Source organism: Lygodium microphyllum, chromosome 10 (genome assembly GCF_053477565.2).
Source record: "Lygodium microphyllum isolate KBCC chromosome 10, Lygodium_microphyllum_v1.1.10, whole genome shotgun sequence".
In the NCBI taxonomy this organism is placed as follows: Eukaryota; Viridiplantae; Streptophyta; class Polypodiopsida; order Schizaeales; family Lygodiaceae; genus Lygodium; species Lygodium microphyllum.
In genome coordinates, this window is record NC_141144.1 from 125,475,316 (window position 1) to 125,496,062 (window position 20,747).

The window sequence follows — 20,747 nt, forward strand, 5'->3', positions numbered from 1 at the left end:
GAAGGATTTATGCATCTACTTTGGAAAGCAGAAGGCATTTGTTGTTGGCTTTACGGATGCAGACTATGATGTAGAAAGTCCACTTCTGGATATGTGTTTACCTTCACATGGGGAGCAATCTCTTGGATCCCAAGGCTACAAAAGTGTGTTGTATTGTCTACTACAGAGGCAGAGTATGTGGCTACCACTGAGACATGCAAGGAGGCTTTATGGCTTTCACATCTAGTGGGAGAGCTTGCCATTACAAAGTTACCTATTTTCCATTGTGATAGTCAGAGTGCTATCATGCTAGCACGGAATCCCATTTTTCATGCAAAGATAAAGCACATACAAGTGAAGTACCACTTCATTAGAGATGTACTTGACAGCAAGAGCATTGAGCTTGTCAAAGTGCATATAGATGATAATCCTGCAGACCTTCTTACGAAGGGTCTTCCAGCAAAGCAGTTTGCTCATTACTGATAGATGATGGGAGTTGGATAGATATATGTATTTCAGCTTTGTATATACCTATGCCAAGCTGATTTTTTTATCCTCTCAAGGCACATTACCTTTAGGTGGAAGGTTGTTTGTTGGGAATAAAGGGCCCTCGTACCTTTTATATATGCTCAGGTATATCTATCTAAAAACCTAAAGAGGTACCCTCATCATTGTACCCACAAGTCGTACTCACTCTCCTCGCTACTCTATACTCTCTCTCACTCTCTCTGCTGCTAGCAAGCACTGCATGTCTCGATTCTTGCACTCCCTCGGAACTCAATAACCCTTAGCTATCACCTCGAAAAAAACCTAGATCATCTGGTGCAAGCACTGGGTTGTGTCTCACCATGAGCGAATCAAACTGAGAGTTGAGGACCTCGACCATGGTCACTTTAAAGAAAACTACTCACCCCAACCGACAAAGTTGTTGAATAGATAACAAATTCACCCCAAGCTAGGGAGACAGTATACATCATCTAGTGTAGCCAAATCCTGTCCCTGGTGAATGGCAAAGCTGACACGACCGTGAGCTTGAATCTTAACCAAAGAGTTGTTCCTAACGCAAACTTTTCCAACTACAAGGACTCAAGAGATGAAAATGTCCTTCATGGGGGTCATATGATGAGTAGCTCCACTGTCCACAATCGAAGGAGCTGAAGTACTCAATTGTGATGAGTTGACCTCTATAGCAACCTTGCCGAGAGGAAAATTGCAAATATGGACGAGACTCACATCCTTAAATGTCTCTAAGGAGATGATGTGGACCTCTGCAAACTAGTCAAACATGTCCTCTCACATTGACAACAATGTTGATTCTAGTGGTTGACCGGTGGTAGTGTGGGTCTCGCCTAGCCATTGCCCCTGCTGGAGATTGCTACCACACTCTCTCTCCTCATGGGGGTTGCTCGATAAGAGGTAGGGGTCTAAGTCTTGGGTTTTGGTGATATCTCTTGTATTTAATCAACACTTCTCATCAAAATGGCTAGCCTTTTAATAATGTTGACAATACCTAATTCTCTTATATACATTCTATTACCCAAGTTTGAGAGAAGATCGGGAGTTCCCTTGGTTCTCACTAGCTTGGTTTTGATTTTGATTTTTTTTTATTTTTTTATTTTTGATTTGAGGTTTGGTTTTGCTTGCCCTTCCCTTGCTACCCCTTCTAAGAAGGAGCAATGAGAGTCCCCTTTGAGAGCTATGGGGCATACAATACACTTTGTTGCAAGCCTAGACGGGAAACTCCATTCCCCCATGGTAGCTCTCGACCGGACCATGGGGGTGATAGATGCACCAGGTGGTACCACCAGAGCATCTATTAGCCAAGCTGAGAGGCGTGACTTTATACACTGGTAGAAACGGACCGCCTGTGCTAGGGGCCACTCGATCACATCCATCAGAGCTCTCCACTGCGGAGGGGCTCGAAAGATAATGCTCAAATGTGGAACCTCAGCCCCAACCCACCAATTTATGTCCATCATGCAACATGGCCACTGCTGGGAGAAGAGTGCTGGTCCTCTTTCTCCCATCCACTGGGAGATGTGATCTGCCACCTAATTCTTCACCTCCTCCTTTGTGTCATCGTCATGTCTCCAGTATGAGATATGTAACAGTGAGATATACACAAAGAATAAAATAATGTATTTATATTTAGGTTATGTTACACTTAAACCTGCAAGGGTGTATTCACATGTACAAGTAAATATATACACAGGAGTAGCGAAAGAGCCTTTACACCCAACCACCTCCAACTCAAAGGTCTTAAGCAAACCTTTAACCAACTCCCACTAGCCGAATACAATGCTTGTGTTGAGCCTTTGCAAGACTTATAGTAAGAACATCTACAGGGTTATCTTGTGTTCTGATCTTAGTCAATGTGACTAGAACATCATCCAAAACTTGTCTGATAAAGTGATACCGCACATCAATATGTTTAGTGCGTACATGAAACATGGCATTCTTAGCCAAGCATACGACACTCTAGCTATCACATCCAAGTACAGGTGTTTTGGCGAGCAGCCCAAAATCCTTGACCAAACGACCAAGCCAAACAGCTTCTTTTAAAGCTTCAACGGCTGAAATATATTCAGCCTCAATGGTAGAAAGTGCTACTATTTTTTGTAATCTAGAGCACCAAGAAATGGCCCCACCAGTTAAGGTAAATATGTACCCGCTAGTAGACTTGCGAGTATCCAAGTCACCTGCCATGTCTACATCACAATATCCTTGCAGATCTAACGTACCATTTCCATACGAAAATATATTTCCTTTGGGTACCTTTAAGGTGCCGGAAGATGCATTTCACTGCTTCCCAATGTGCTTTGATAGGGTTTGACATAAACCTGCTCACAACTCCCACTACATGAGCAATGTCAGGTCTAGTGGCAACCATAGCATACATGAGTGACCCACAAGTTGAAGCATAAGGGACACCCTTCATAGAGCTGGTTGCCTTATCATCTTTTGGGCAATCTGCTTTTCTAAGCTTAAGGTATGGTGGTAAAGGAACACCAAGTGGCTTCGCATCTGCCATAGAAAAACCATCAAGTACTTTCCTAATGTACTTTTCTTGTAAGCGAAACAAGAGCTGCTGCTCTCTATCTTTCGTCACACGCATGCCCAAAATGCGTTCAGTTGCACCTAAGCCCTTCATGGATAAGGCTAAATTCAACTGTCTTTTTAGTGCATTAACCTAGTTTTTATCCTTACCAGCAATAAGCATATCATCCACATAAAGCACAAGTATTATAAGGCTTCCATCAACACTTCTTTATATATAAGCAGTGATTTGCATTGCTTCTTTTAAATCCATGTGAGAGCATGAAGGCCTAAAATTTTTTATACCACTGTCTAGGAGCCTGTTTTAAACCATACAAGCTTCTCTTAAGCCTACACACCAAATGCTCCTTTCCTAGCAAAACAAAGCCCTCTAGCTCTTTCATAGACAGCTCTTCTTCTAAATCACCATGCAAGAATACAATTCTAACATCTATCTGATCAAGTTCAAGATCCATAGATGCTACAATAGCAAACAATACCCGAAGAGTGGTCATTTTGACAGAAGGTGAGAAGACTTCCTGAAAGTCAATCCCCTCTTTCCGTATATAATCCTTAGCCACAAGCCTAGCTTTGTATTTGGGTTTGCCATCCACACACTTGATTTTATAGACCCATTTGTTAGGAATAGCTTTCCTATCTTTGGGCAATGAAACCAAATCCCAAGTATCATTCTAATACAAAGATCTCATTTCTTCCTGCATTGCTAGCTCCCAACTTTTGTTTAACTCACATGATAATGCCTCTTCATATGTGAGAGTCTAACCCTCGTCTGTGTCTAAAATGCAATCCAAAGAGGGATCAAACCTCTGTATAGGTCTTTTGACATGTGTAGACCTTCTCACCCAATGATCTGTGTTATCAAGTAATGGATCCGCATTTAAAAGAATGTCAATGACCTCATTATTTGGCTCCCAAACTGCATTTTCAGGTTGCTGTAATACACTTTCAGACTGTTGTAATTCATTTTCAGAATGCTGATTTTGTTGCCCAAGCTAATTTTCATTTAAAGAAATGTCAATGACCTCATTATTTGGCTGCTTAACTGCATTTTCAGGTTGCTGTAATATACTTTCAGGCTGCTGTAATTCATTTTCAGCATGCTGATTTGTTGCCCAAGCTGATTTTCAGCATCCCTTTGCTGCCCATTGTCATCTGGCTCAATAATGATATGCTGATTATCAAAACCAGTATCAAATGGAGCTGAATTTTCAGTGGTTGATGGCAATCCAAGTGGTTAATCATGCTGAAATTTTACTTTCTTTTTGTGTAAGTCACTAGATGTGGCATTTTTTAGCAGCTTTGACTCATTAAATACCACACCTCGGCTATGTAGTACCCTTTTTATGCTTGAAACCCAAACTCTATAACCCACTTCACCTTCATCTCCATAACCCATGAAGATGCCTCTGTGGGATTTCATGTCAAGTTTGGTTTTACTATCAACAGGTACATGTGCATAGCATTCGCAACCAAAGACCCCTAAGTGTCAAAAGACGACGTACCAGTGAGACAGTAGGGTTTGTGGGGAGGAACACAAAGTGAGGTCGACAAACACTGAGAAGAGAAGAGAAGAGAGAAGAAACTTTGATGAATGGAATGAATGTGATACAAGGGAACAAGGGTGCCGTAGCACAAGGAAGATGATGAAGAAAGCCACGAACCACGAACCCCAATGTCCTCCTGAAGGGGTGTGAGGGTAGTGGAGAGGCTGAAGAGAAGAGGTGACGAACTGAATGAATCAACCGTGTCAAATGAGTGACAAAGGCAGCCTATAAATAGTCAAGAGACTGTCTAGGGTGGTGCCCGGAGGGAGGGCGCCGACAATCTAGGGTGGTGCCCCATTGTGCGCGCCCCCAACCCCTTTTTAGGACTGTCCACTGTGAAACCCTAAACGCAAAACGCAGAACGCAAAACTACGGGTGAAGGGTTTCTCAACATTAAGTGGTCATATGAAGCAAGTTTGCCAAACCAAACCTCTTCAAGGATGCCACTTTCAAGTGTACGATGTGGAGACCACTTGCAAATATGCACCGCGATTTTAAGTGCTTCTCCCCAAAACGATTACAAGAGATTAGTTGTGGACAGCATGCACCGAATCTTCTCACATAAGGTACGATTCATTCGCTCAGTCACACCATTAGATAATGGATTATAAGAAGCTATTAGCTGTGGACAGCATGCACCGAATCTTCTCACATAAGGTGCGATTCATTTGCTCAATCACACCATTAGATGACAGATTATAAGGAGCTATAAGCTCCCGTTTAATCCCATTGACATCACAAAACTTATTGAATTCTTTGGATATATACTCTTCCCCATTGTCTGTTCTTATGCATTTTAATTTTAAACCCTTTTGAGTACTAACAAATACATAAAACCTTTTAAAAACGTCCAATGCCTCACTTTTCTGCTTGAGCAAGTAAACCCATAGCTTTCTAGAATGGTCATCAATAAAAGACACAAAATAACGAAAACCAATATGAGTTTTTATTGGCATGGTACATACATCAGAATGGACTAAATCCAAAATACATGCCTTCCTAGAGGCTCCATGAGAGTATGAACTCTTTACATGTTTTTCAAAAATGTTATCATCACAAAAGTCAAGCTTTGAGTTTTTCGCATCAACTCTTCCAAGTGAAGAATGTGCATGTAAACCCTTTTGGCTCATGTGTCCAAGACGCTTGTGCCATAACTCCATGTGCGACTGCACTTTTGCAACTGCAATAAGCTTTCAACAAAGTGCCTTGCAAGGAAGATAATATAGAGTTCCCTTTTTACCACCTCTAGTGACTAGCATGTATCCTTTATGTATCTTCCACATTCCACCACCAAAGGTAGTAAAGTAACCCCTGTTGTCTAACTGCCCAAAAGAAAGCAAGCTCTTCTTAATGCCAAGTACATACCTAACATCATGAAAAATCAAATCCTAGCTATTTTCAAGAGCCAAGTGTATGGTGCCTACTCCTTCAATATCACATGCATGGTTATTCCCTAGGTAAACTTTTCCAAGGTTACCTGTTGCATAAGAAAAAAAACACTCCAAAGATAGAGTTACATGAAATGAAACACCACTGTCAACAATCCTCGATTGTGACAAACCATCATGAGTAGACAACAAGGCATCTATCACGTCCCTTTTAGTGATATACAAGTCTTCCGCTGTCATAGCATGTGGATCTAAAGATACAACAAGCAAATCAACATCTTCATTTTCTTCTATCTCCTCAATAACAACATTAGAAACCACTTTGCCTTCTCTGTTTATTTAGGGATAGAGCTGCCATCCTTCTCATTCTTTTTGCCTTTTGCATTAGCCTGCTTCTTACATTCTAGCTCCTTTTTATAGTACCTACAATAGGGCTTTTTGTGCCCCTTGCGTCCATGCTGATAGCAAGTAACATCTTGATGTTTTTCCTTGCTTTTGCTGTGATTTTTGTGCTTATTTGCAACATTTGACCTCTTTGCAATCCGTCCTCTTACATTGTAGGCCGATCCACTATTTTCCCCACTTGCCTTACGTCTAATCTCCTCATTGAGAATGGAACCACACTCACCATCAAATGTCAAGTTGGGGTTGTTGCTCAATGACACAACCAATGCTTCCCATGAATTTGGTAAAGTCATGAGCAAGAAGATAGCCCTCAACTTAGGATCAAAAGTCGGCAAGTCTGCATCCTGTAACTAACTCAAAATACCAGTGAAAGCATTTAAATGCTTGGAGGCAGACTTAGACTCATCAAGCTTCAAGTTAGCCAACTTTCGCACAAGATAGACCTATTTGACAGGGAAGTGACAAGTTTATGTTCTGCCAAGGCACCATCACAATCCTTAAGAAAAAGTATACCTTGCATACGATCTTTCCAAAGATCAAAGCCATTGCCGTCAAATTCACGAATCTCAAAAAGATTCTTTGTGTCAGATGTAGATGCACTACCAACCATCTTCAGCAATAAAATGCTGGATACTTTCAGCCAATAGCAACGTTGCTGAATACAACAGCAAGTACACACACTTGTACTTTCAAAGGTGTCCAAGAAGTAGATATTTAGCTGTCCAAGAAGTAGATATTTTGCTGCAATTTCAGTCCCAAGAGCTGATTATAGCATGTACATGAACCAAATCTGATATCCCACTTCAATAATACATCACCATAATGCCCAAATGCAATAACCCAAGTGTTGTATGTACCACTATTTCACTACACAATGAGCATTTAGCAATACATGTACCAAGAGAAGCTACCCTTTTACAACATTTGATACATCCCAAGTCCAAATTTCTCCCACTCAACAGTGAATTTGCTGTAATTTCACTATCAAAGCACAAATCAGCTCGGAATGCATCACAGATGCAAAAACCCCCAAAATTTTGCAATAAATCTGCCCCAATTGCATTAATACATCATCCCGAGTGTCAAATACTGGTAAATGTTACAGAAATTTAACAAATCCTGCAAAACCCCCAAATTTTGGGGTCCAAATGTGCACAAATTATAGTGAAATTGGCTCAGCTTAGCAAAATTTCACTTGAGGAGCCCCAAATATTTCCGGAGCAAGCGCGCACAATATCTGCAATTTCTGGGTCAGATGTCATTGTTTCACATGAACAGCATCAAATCTGGGAAAAGCCCCAAATCTTCTGGCACAAATCTGCAAGCTGTGCTTGCACGCGGGAACCTCCATCAATGAGCAGGGGGCTGCTTGCAGGAAATAAAATAATGTGTAAAAAAATGACAACTACTGCCTGAATCGTGTCAAAAATGCTGTCGCAGTTTTGGCGACAGTCCCCCCGTGACCTGCACCTGCCTGCCAATGGGTCACCACCTGCAGTCACGCATGTCATACGCTGATGCCGCCTGGTCAAACGTGACCTGTCGACTGCCTAAAACACTTTCGCATGCTTGGTCGTGACTTGACCTACACCTGCTGCTCATGACCTGCGCCTGCTGAAACACTGGTCAATCTGATCGCCAACTACCTGACGCCTACACACAAAAGCGACGACTTGCCTATCTCCTCACGCACGCACGCAGAGACTCAGGAAGTGCGTACACTCTTGCCGCAGCTCTGATACCAATTTGAAGGGAGAGCGAAGTGCCCAAGTAGTGTGAACGACAAAGGAGGTGTATTCAGCAATAGAGAGTGCAAAGAGAGTGGAGACTCGAGATAGGTGTGTACCAGTGTGGTACACACAAAGAATAAAAGACTGTATTTATACTTGGGGTTCGGTACACTTACACCCGTAAGGGTGTGTTCACATGTACAAGTAAATATATACACGGGAGTAGCAAAAGGGCCTTTACACCCAACAACTAAATGGACGTATTTCTACGACAGCTTGTTAAGGAATTGTGACTTGATCATCAAAGGACTTAGGAGCCCCTGTGGTAGAGAACTTGGTGAGAAGTCGCCAATACCCAACAACTTGACTTTTAACTTATCCTAATCAATGACTTTTTAAAGTTTTGAGGTTCATGGTTAAGATTACGGATAGGCAAAAATAGGTTGAGAGTGTCCAAAGGGTACCAATTGATACAAAGGCACTAAAACACGAATATTTCCGTAAGGTACCAGTGATGATGGAGGCATCAAGATACTTAATCGTGTCTAAATGTCAACTCGGGTACAACAAAATGACCAGAAGGCCCACTAGGTAATGCCTTGGAGGCAAACTACAGTACCAACTAATCCACACTCTAGAATGGCCAAGAGGGTATCCCAAGCTGTGAGAAGCCCAAAAGTGTGTGAAATGCAAGACAAGCCTCCACCATGGATACACCACCCAGCTAACGAAAAGAAGAGGTCCTAAAGGCTATGCCTAAGTGTGAAGAACCCCCTGGTGTGGTGTGTGAAGGCATGTGAGATGCACTTAATGGATATGTAAATAAAGGTGTAGCAGAAGAAGAGGGAGAGATGGATGGGAGATTGAATGAATTTGTGGGTGTGGTTATGGGAAACATTTTAGGTTCCTTTTGTCCATTAAATGCATTGAATTGAAATAAAGAATTAGCTGATGCATATGTTGAGTGAAACCATGCTTTGCAGCTAATTAGCATTTTTAAACAACCTCAAAACACGCTACACAAATTTGGTGTGCAGTTCGAGAGAGTTTTAGTGGTCCCCCAAAACCCTAATTTCTTGGGGCACCCTTCAACATCTATAAATAAACAGGCTGCCCACCATTCAGCCTCATCCTTTTGTGCAGGTTTCTCACTCTACCGTGCAGATTTCAGCCATCAGCCACCTACCATCTGCTGTCCGGCCATCACCAACTACAGCCCATCACTATCCAGCCCTAGGCAGCCTGTTTTCAACCATTGCCTTGTTGTTTGGATGTCTCGATCTGCTGCATGATCATAGCACCTAATCAACCTACGTTTTCAACATCTAGTGCCAAGCGACAAGCTATTGCCATCTCGCACACAACGCGACTGCTGCAATATGTGTGTTTATGCTATCTAGCAAGTCATCTACATCTTCAAACACCTTTCCCATTCTCACCTCAGTTACCCGACTTTGGTGATCAGCGTTCGATATTTCCTGCACTCCGACATTTTGACTGTTGGTTACCGCACTTGGGATCCGTCTCCGGTGGACGTCACTCTCCAACACTACATTGCTCTACTGTTGGGCATTCTGTATACTCTTACATTCATTTACAGCATTCATTCACTTCAGAGTTTCTTCTCTCTGTGTTTGTCTCTATGTTTGGGTTTTGAGTTTTTGTGTTTTGTGTTTTGTGTTTAGGGTTTAGGGTTTGAGTTTTGCTTATCTCTATCTGAGTCTTTGTGTTTCAATCTTGGTCGTACATGCTGTGTTTAGGGTTTGAGTTTTGCTTATCTCTATCTGAGTCTTTGTGTTTCAATCTTGGTCGTACATGCTGTGTTTCCTCAGTGCAAACCCTAGCATATCTTCACATCACCTAATTCAAAATTACCTTGAGATGAAGATAATAAAGAAAAAGAAATGGAAAAACTTACTCGTGGAGTAATTAACATTTTATATTATTGACCTTTCTTAGAGTTCATAAATAAAAATCTATCTTCTTCGGGACTAATGAACCAATATCTTGATTGAATGGTCCCTTTTTCATGAGAATCACCAAAAACTTGCAGAAAAGAGGATGTGGAATCAAAAGATGGAGACATATGAAGCTGCATACCTGGCATGGGAGAAAATGAGGATAGAGATGTGAATGGCATAAATGACAGAGAGATAGAGAAGTGAATGATGTGGGAATAGATGTGAGAGAGAGAGAGAGAGAGAAGTGAATGGTTTGTACTCCATACCTGTTTCCACAACAAGATGGCCAATCCCTTATGGAGCTTCCATCCTTCTTGCAAAATCATTAGACCAGTGCACCGAATCTAAACGGAAAAACTCAAATTTACCTTCAAATTGTTGTTGAGCCCAATACATAAGGATGAGGACATACTCAACTCATGAGATCTCATAGGGTTTGTGGACTCCAAGGTAGTCCGGTGTCTCTCCGCCATGTTGGTGTCAGAGTGAAGCAATGCAAAAGCGAATGACCGTGACAAAGAGTGAACAGAGAGGAGAGAGAGAGAGAGAGAGAGAGCGAGAGAGAGTGAAACGCAGAAAATCTGCAGTGAAGAATGCTATATAAGGATGCAGAATTATACACGGGTGCAGAGAAAATATCTGCGTATGTCTCCACCTCAAGGGTCTCAATCTCCGTCAGTCACGAGAGCAATCTCTGCAACTAGCAGACTGAAATCTGTCAGAGACAACTTGTAGACTGCTGGAAACTCAACCTATTTATAGGCTGTAAATAATGTCAATAAATGATCAGGTCGGATGCATTAAATGCAGCTGACTGATGCAATTGGACTGTCTGAATGCTGCCACATGGCAGCCTGCCACGTGGCACTGTTGACATGGCCGCGTGCGTCCAAGAAATGACTCTCAACACCCCCTCTCAGATCTTGAACAAGGCAACAGACGGAGGAATCTAGAGTGTTGGTGAAGTAAAGCCTAGGGAAGTACCTTCGTAAACAAATCTGCAAGATTGTCTTCGGTCTTACAATATTCCACATCAACGGTCTCATCCAGAAGCTTCTCCCTAATGAAGTGATACTAAATCTCTATGTGCTTTGTCCGAGCATGGAATACGGGATTCCGTGCCAAGGCAATGCAACTCTCATTGTCGCGACGCAAGATAGTAGGACAAGTCTGGGGGCAGCCAAGCTTCTCCAACCACCGCCAAAGCCACACAATCTCACATGTGGTAGAAGACGCAGCCCGATACTCTGCCTCAGTCGAAGATAGGGCTACTGCGGGCTGTTTCTTGCTACTCCAAGAGATAGCACCAGCACCCAAGGTAAAACAATAACCTGTAGTAGACTGCCTTTGATCCACATCGCAAGCCCAATCTGAATCACTCCAACCTGCAAGAACAAGATCAGAAGCACCTATACTTGCTGAATAGGAAATCCCGAGGATGGAGGTCCCCCTCAAAAACCGAAGTATCCTTTGAGCAACCTGCCAATGCACTTGCTGAGGTGCACTCATGAACCCAACCAAAAGACCTACAGCAAGACAAAAATTAACTCATGTGTTGAGGAGCCAAATCAATGATCCAATCAGCTGACGGTAGCGGGTAGCATCCGCCAAAGGAGAATATGCATGTGAAGTGGCCTTCCAGTTCAGATCCATAGGAGTAGAAATGGACCGACAATCCTCCATCTCAAAAGTCACCAAGAGCTCCTATACATATCTCTGCTGAGAGATGAAAATCCCCCTCTGAGACTGATAAATCCCATGACCCAAAAAGAAATGGAGAAATCCTAAATCCGTCATCTCGAACTTCTAATGTAGGGCTGCCTTCGTCTCTTCAACCTTCTGGGCATGATCACCTGTAACAATCAAGTCATCAACATACAAAACAAACAACACATGACCCAATCAATAAAAAATACAAACTCTATGGTAACCAGTTAGAAAAACAATGCTAGCTCAACGTGAACCTTGGCTTCATCAATGCAACAATCCATGGCCATTACTAAACAATCAAAATTAGTTCAATCAACAGCATTGTCAATATCAATTACTATTTCAAAGTAATACAAAGTAAAGTAGTGAGGACAATCCTCGAAAGTGTGCACATAAAGCTGCAGATTGGCCCTGGAGCGCCGATATCCCAACTTGGCCTGGAGAAACAAATCAATCTTCTCGTTCCAAGCATGCGGAGCCTGCTTTAGGCCATACAAGGCCTTCTTCAACTTATAAACCTTCCCATCTAAGGAACCAAAGCCAAGAGGCTGCTCTACATAGATCTCCTCCTTCAAATCACCATTCAAGAAGGCTGACTTCACATCCAACTAAAAGACAAGCCATCTCCTATGGCCAACCAAGGCAAGAACAGCATGAATAGTCGCCATGCAAGCAGTAGCGGCAAAAGTATCATGAATATCAACACCTAGGTGCTGTGCAAAACCTTTAGCAACAAGGCGAGCCTTATGCTTGTCCAAAGAGCCATCACTATGGTACTTGGTCTTAAAGACCCATTTGACACCAATCACCTTCTTATGAGAGGGACGAGGCACAAGGTACGAAGTGCCATTCCACTCAATAGCCTCCAACTCAACTTCCATTGCCTTTTGCCAATGATTAAACTGTAAAGCCTCCTTCACTGATGTAGGCTCTCTATCCTGCATAACAAGGGACATCAAACAATAGTTAGACCAAACAAGCTCCATAGTATGTGTATGTCCCTGGTGCTGTCGTGACCTCCGCGGTCCAACCTGCAGTTGCCACTCCTCAAGGACCTCCTCGATCCCTGAATCTTGGAGCATGTCACGGGCCCAATGAGAGGGAGGCCACCGCAAATCTTGCCTCGGCGCTCTCCATCTGCTAAAGTTTCTGAAAGGTTCACCATCAATGGAGGACCAATCGGTGAATCCAGTGGCTGGGTAGTAGGCTTCTCATCCGAAAAGGAGTCCTCAAGAGACACAAGCTCGAGAGAAACAGTCGCTGGGACCCAGCTATCACCACCAAGATCTCCAAGTACAGGGTGATCCTCACCCCCCTCTGGGGGTAGAACCTCCACGAACCGAACGTCGCGGCTCGTGTAGACATCCTGCTTAGCAGGATTATACAATTGGTGGCCTTGAGATTGTGAGCTAGAGCCCACAAACACCTGTCTTTTGGAAGCCGCTTCAAATTGGACATGCTATGTCTTCGGGATGTGAACATAAGCATCACACCCAAAACCCTGAAATAAGAGACATCGGGCTTTGATCCAAAGTACGCCCCAAAAGGAGACATATCAATAACAGAGGAAGTAGGGGAACGATTAAGGATGTGAACTGAAGTAGCCACAGCTTTAGTCCACAGACACTGATGTGTCTCATGATGCTCCATCATAGTACAGGCCATCTCGATCACACTGCGATTCTTCCGCTCCAAAATGCCATTCTCCTGAGGGGTGTTTGTATTAGCAAACTCCTGGTCTATGTCACGATCTGCACAAAACCGAGCAAACTCATTAGAAACAAATTCTCTGTCCTTATCCAATCGCAAGGTCTTCAACTTCTGCCTCGATTGATTCTCCTCACAAAGCAACCAATCCTTGAAGTTGGAGAAAGCCTACGACTTCAGCTTCAAGAAATAGACCCATGTCACCCTGATGTAATCATCTACAATGAGCATGAAATACAAACTCCCTCAAAGGGATTCCGTCCTCATCGGTCCAGAAAGATCGGTGGAAAAGAGCTCCAAGGATGCTGAAGACCACCTCAAAGCCTGGCTAGGAACAACATCAGGAGTCTGCTTCCCATGGATGCAGGATACACAAGGCTGTTGACTCACCACAATAACTTGCAAACCTCCAGCAAACTGGTCCTTATACGCCTTTCGAAGATATTCATAATTGAGGTGACCAAATCGAGCATGCCAAAGCTCGGACAGAGTTTGGGAGGTAAGAAGAAGAGAAGTCAAGGCAGAAGAAGACCGCAACTTGTAGACTCCATTCTCCTCATAACTTGAAGAAAGAACCGCTCTCGACCCTCCATCAAGAATCAGAAAAGAATCCACATTAAATTCGACCAAGAGACTGAGGGCACAAATCTTGTGCACCGAGAGAAGATGATACCCCACACCGGCACATACAGTACCTCAGGTACATGTACACCACCACGCCCATCTGGAATAAGATGCATGTTGCCCCATCCTTGAATAGGAATAGACGAACTATCTCCAATAAGAATCTAGCCATGAGAAGGTCACAAATGAGTAACACGTGCTAAAGACGAAGTCATATGCCTAGAGGCACCACTGTCAACAATCCACTTCCGAGTAAATGGGACGGTCAACACAACATCAGAAGCCGGCAAGATCGAATCCTCAGCCACCTCCAAATGGAGGAAAGCAGCTGATGAGGGAGCAACCACCGCTCCAGAATCCTTTGAAGATTTCTCCTTCTTCTCCTTCTCGGGGCAATCCTTCTTTCAGCGACACAAGTAGACTCCTTGTCTTTGTCCTTCTTAGATTTGTCTCCCTTTTTTTCTTTTGGTCCTTCTTCTTTTTCTGAGAGGATTGACCAATCAAAGCTTCAAATTTCCTTTCAGTTGCTTCTCTTGGTCCAAGACCATAGGAATCAACTCTTCCCACTGAAGAGTCTCAGACCGCCCTGAAGCAATCAAGGCGGAATAAAAACCACTGAAATGAGACGATAACTGTGAAAGAAGAGTTATTGCCATATCTTTAGAATGATCATCTTCCCTGTGTTTTGAAACTGCATCTGAAGCTGCCTTAGCTTGTTGATATGCTCTCGCATGGTTGATGACTTGTTGACACTCATAGTCCTCATTTGTACTTCTAGAGAAACTTTCTTCATGACGGTCATCCGATTATACATCTGATCCAACTCCAGCCATATCTCCCTAGCATCGTCAAATGCTCTATATGAGAAATAACAGCTGTAGTACAGGGGAGAAATAAAACGAGTGAATGCAAGCACTAAGTTTATCCCAATGTGCCTGAGTCTTTGCCAACTCCACCTTCTCACTGAAAGAGAGTCTAGACTCGTTTCGCGAAGGACGATTGATATCCTTCGTAACAAGCTCCCCCAAATCATAGGACTCCAGTATAGCAAGCATCATGACCCGCCAAATGCGGTAGGTCTCACCATCGAGCTTTTGATCTAAAGGAAGAGCCGATAGGACAGGCACCTTCTGATCCATGATCGCCTGGAACTCTATCTCGGCCTCAAAAGACATCTTCACCTACTATGCCTGCACAAAACACAAAAAGCAGTCCCCCTCTGACTGTGAAAATACAGCCTGCTGGGCTGAGGTTTGCTCGTCTCCTTCCTTCTTCACTCGCTAGAGGTGATAAAAAAGTAAAATATGCACTTAAAGGCCAAAAACACTGCCTTTTTTCTTCTCTAACACGAAAAACAGCAGCAGCTTCAGCAAATCTTCTCTTTCCTCACACGCCCATGATCGCCTCAGCCTTGTTTTAATGCGCAGTCCACCTGCTCGCACTTAAACACTAAAAACATAGCCTTGTGTCACGCTGAAAACTCTTCAAATAGATCCACCCTAGGTCAATCCTTCAATGCTCTGATAACATGTTAGAGTGAAGCAATGCGAAAGCGAATGACAGTGACAAAAAGTGAACAGAGAGAGAAGAGAGAGAGAGAAAGAGAGTGAAACGTAGAAAATCTGCAGTAAAGAATGCTATATAAGGATGCAAAACTATACATGGGTACATAGAAAATATCTACGTATGTCTCCACCTCGAGAATCTCGATCTCCGCCAGTCCCGAGAGCAATCTCCGCAATCAACATACTAAAATCTGTCAGAGACAATGAGTAGACTATTGGAAACTCAGCCTATTTATAAGCTGTAAATAATGTCAATAAATGATCAGGTCGACTGCATTAAATACAGACGACTAATGCAGTCGGACTGTCTGACTGTTGCCACGTGGCAACCTCGCATTTGGCACTACTGACATGGCCGCATGCGTCTAGGAAATGACTCTCAACAGTTGGAACCTTATGGACCGAGCTATGAGACCCACTCCAACTCATTTCTCAATGGATTTGGCTCACAAGTGCGAAGCGGTGATGAAGTGTTTGAAGTTATATGTCCCTCGTGTTGTTCTTGCTTCTACGAAGAGCTTTCAAATCAAAGGCCTAGGTTTCTTCAGAGAGTACCTAGCTTTGATACCATGTAAAGAAATGCCCTAACATAAAAATACAAATACAATCGTACAACAAAGCACAAATTAATAATAGAACACGGTTAGGATAAGTAACTTAAAGACAATGAATACGGTGAATAATTTTATATGAATGACTGTTGAATATATAATGCTTAATGCAGCAAACACACTGCGCAATGAATGAATATTGAACCTCAAACTCTCGTGTCTCAAAGACTAAGACAAAGATAATGAGCTAGAGAGTGTGTCATACTCTAATGGATCCCAAAAACAGCACAATAGCCTTTGAAGACATCTGGCAACAGCAAACGAAGCAATGTGGGCTGAATCTGTGTCAAACAAGGCTGAGAGAAAGTGTGCAAACACTGTGTCTAGAGCAAGGTGACAGCTTGAGAGATCAAATGCAGCCTCAAAAGAGTGGTGGAGTGCCATGCAGTAGCTGGACAAGCCAAACATAGCTTGGAGAAGGTTGGTCGGTGTAGAGGAAGCCTCCATATCAGCAAATGCAAGTAGTAGAGGGTCGCCAAGCAGCAAACGTAGGGTACGGACCTCGTTGATCAGCTAGCGACAAGTTGTAGGCGGTGAGATCAACAAGAAGAATGGCTGCAAGCAAGCACCAATAGCTAGTAGACAATGTGAGGGACCTTCGGCTGAGATGTCCTCTGCGAATGGGATGTGGGTAGCAAAGCTCTAGCACCTACAATCTACAAAAACGAGAATGACGGAATGGGAAAGCAGCTTGTCTATTTATAGAAATTTTGGGGCCTCCCAAATCAGGGTTTGCATTGTATATGAAACACTGAAACTCTCTAGGACCTTGTTTCATTTTAATAGAAGGTTTCAATTCATTAATTAATTTGGATTTTAGGGCTGTTTGATTAAGGGCTAATGAATTTTTAGCTCGACACGGAGCCCAAGTAATCAGCCCAAAGAGACCAAGGCACTGGACAAAGGGTGCTCGTTGGCTGCCTAGTAGCCTACCAAGGCCTGCAAAGGCGGATAAAACCACAATGGATTTTAAGGGCTTTTGATTTTTTATTTGATTTAGCATTAAGTGTAGGTTTTTAATCGCTGGTCATCCTACTAAGAAATCTGTGTCCCTAGGGGAGAATAAAAGGTATGGTTAGATCCAAGACCTTCACAAAACAAACAAACTATCCCCTATTAAGCACATTATTAGGCTTGTTTTTGGGCACTTTTTTGGGCAGATGGACAACTCATTTCAGGCTAGCTTATTTGTCTCAAGTCTCACTCTATAGGTTATACATGCTCCACTCCTCCACTCTTTTATATCACATCACGTGCACTTGGGAGGGAGGGAGACTGGAGATATGTCATCACCTCAGTATTTTGTACTCTTTGTGCACTTTATTTGTCTTCACATGATTAATTTCATGAACAAGATGGTCTCCTTATAACATTCGCAAGGTACTTCACTACAACATCGCACGGATCTATGGTCCCAGACATGGTTTACTTACTCTGTGTCATATTTAGTCTTAATACCAGCAGATTTTTCCTGCATCTATGTATAAAAACTAGGTTCACACACCGTAAGCTGCATCAGAGTCACAGCTCCTACAACCTCTCAACATGGACATCCCAAGGACCAGTATGACAAATCCCTGTTGAAATGTCTGAACAGTGACAGCCCATGAAATCAGGAAAAAGCAGTTGTACCTCGTGGACCAAGCACCAACTGTCTTGGGACCTGTTTTTTCATCATCAGGAAAAAGTGGTTGTAGTTCCTCCCTCTTGGAAATGGAGTCTTTTATTATCACATGAAAACCCTGTTTGGGGGAACAGAACAAACTTCTTGGTCTCCTCTTAATTGTTCTTGACTACTAGATTCAAACGGAGGGGCCCTGACAACAATGCATACTACCACCACAATTTATGCAAATTAAAACTGATAAAAGAGGATGTACTGATCTAGTGCTGTGGTCTGCAGAAATAGGGTAAAGAAGGTGAACATACTTAATTGGGTAGATTATTAAATAAGGATACGTATTCAATCTGAGACAAGGTTGACTTCAGGTTTTCTACTAAATTGGGTAGATTAAGACCAATAAAATGAGCTAATGCTCCACAACCCAGATGACCTGCAAGAAAACAATCAATAGGCCCCAATTTCCTTTTCTAGGATGAGCAATCAGCAGACCCCATTTCCTATAGGATGCAAGATCCAAAAGAGCTTTTTGTGCTCTCTCTCTCTCTCTCTCTCTCTCTCTCTCTCTCTCTCTCTCTCTCTCTCTCTCTCTCTCTCTCTCTCTCTGTGTCTGCGCACATGTGCACAGGGTGCATGCGTGTTTGTGTGTGTGTTCCCAAGGAGACTTCGGAGCTGAGGTCTCGCCAACAGGTTGCCTAAGAGCTTCTACTTGCCAACTACATCGAGACATTGCAGAGCTATCAACCTGCAAATCCAAATCTCTCAATTTATTCCCCAATTCCAGATGCCCTTAAGGATGCAGGAATTTGGCTGAAGACCTTCTGGTCACCACCGCTGGATCTCTGTCTTTGTGCACGCATGCAGGGGCTTGAAATCACCCTGGTACTAGAACACTGTTTCGCAAAAGAAGGGCAAGCACGTCCGCGCATTAACATAATCAGAACACTGATTTCCCCCCTAAAGAAAGACTGTGTGTGTGTGTGTGTGTGTGTGTGTGTGTGTGTGTGTGAAATCACACACACACACACACCAAAAAAAAAAGTGTGTGTCAAATCACACTTGTAACATTAACTTAATAGAATATGGTTTCATCAAAAGTGGCGCACGATAAACGAGCAATAGTGATATAACACCGGAACGGAGAGAGAGAGAGAGAGAGACCTGCCTGCCAGCTCCAGTTATAAGTGCAGTCTTGCCAAGTAATTTCCCGGGGCCGTAATGGGAGTGGAGGCCTGCCATGTAAGAAGGGTTGCTACCACGATCTCCTGCATTTTGGCCATCCCCTGCCGAGGAGGAGGAGGAGGAGGAGGAGGAGGAGCAAGAGGAAGTGGAAGAGGAGGAGCTGAGAGGAGCCGAGAAGAAACTGTGGCTACCATTACTGCACTGCACCCTCCTGCTGACCAAAGAAAGGTGCCGAGAAGAAAATAGGCACCTGATTGCTGTTCCCATGGTGAAGTGTGCTCAATCAGCACATCAGTTGGACGTCCCCTGTCATGGCGTCAGTGCTTCAGGACTCGGGTCTTTCCTTAAGACTTCGTGTGTGTGTGTGTGTGTGTGTGCGCGCGCGCGCGCGCGCGTGTTTGAGAGACAGACAGACTGACTGTGTATGTGTGTGTGCGTGTGTGTGTGTGAATGTGTTCGTGGCTAGAGAGAATCCCGAACACCAAACATGCAGAAGAGTCTCTGTCTCTCTCTCTCTCTCTCTCGTCATATTATATAGTACATTATCCTTCTAATGACCCTCCCAAAGACAATGGCCCACCTAAGCTACTCCAAACATGGAGGACTTTCCAATGTTAAGGGCTAAGGAGGCCACACGATTTTAAGGACCGAGTCGCACATTGGCAAGCTGTAGAAATAACAAGAAAGAGGGGAGGCCGTTGGCCTATCCACACGTGCACATGATGTATGTGTTGTGGAGATCTTATCATTGCCATGTCATTCTATCAAAACATGTTCCCCCTTGCATGCACATGATGCATAGGCTACCCTCATATCGTTGATATGTCGATAGTCATTGCCATGTCATTCTATCAAAACCTATTCCCCCTTGCATGCACATGATGCATAGGCTACCCTCATATCGTTGATCTATCGATAGACAACAGAGGTCTCGCTCATATAAATTCCCCTAATCCTTCGCTCACATGTGATTTGCTACTCATTAATAAGGGTATAACAAGGCCTTTTGCACCAATTTGGTTGTTAACACATGTTCTTAGAAAGTGGTAGGTGTGACACATCATTTTGCACAAGTTTGGTTGTTAACACATATTTTTAAAAAGTGATCACCACATCACACATTATGTAGGTGAGGAGCTCATGTGCAAGGGCTACTAGTAATCACAAGAGCTCTATGCTTTGGGTTTAAAGAGAGAATCTTTAGCACAAGATGAAAGGCATGAGCATTACTATTATGATAATTTACTATTTTATTGCTATTGAAATATGATATTATTTATTCATTCATTTTGTGGAATTTCATTTGTCTATTCACCACATAATAGTGACTTGTTATCCACTGCATGTAAAATTAGTCGCATTATATGTGAAGTGCATTTTGGTGCAGAGGATTATTATTATTATTATGGGTGCTACTATTGCATTGATGTATTTATGTACTTATGTGCCAAATCTATGGTGTATTATCATTGATAGATTTTATGAACCTAAATTCAAATGGACGTGTGTGCACTCATTTGTAACAAGGCCTTTTGCACCAATTTGGTTGTTAAAACATGCTCTTAAAACATAGTCTCCACATCATTATAATATGTAGGCAAGGACCTTGTGTGTAAGGTCTACTAATAGTCAGAAGAGCTCTATCATTTGGGTTTAAAGATAG

At 43.0% G+C, this 20,747-nt stretch overlaps 1 protein-coding gene across 1 annotated transcript in view; it reads right to left on the reverse strand.

The window, feature by feature from the left end:
- The window catches only part of LOC148030538 (uncharacterized), a 63,792-nt gene extending 44,210 nt beyond the window's left edge, over positions 1–19,582 (reverse strand). Inside the window, exon 1 of the mRNA XM_087686893.1 lies at positions 19,068–19,582. Within this exon, the coding sequence (XP_087543019.1) occupies positions 19,068–19,351 (284 nt within the window). The 5' untranslated portion in view covers positions 19,352–19,582. The remainder of the gene's footprint in view (positions 1–19,067) is intronic.
- Between the last annotated feature and the right edge of the window lie 1,165 nt (positions 19,583–20,747).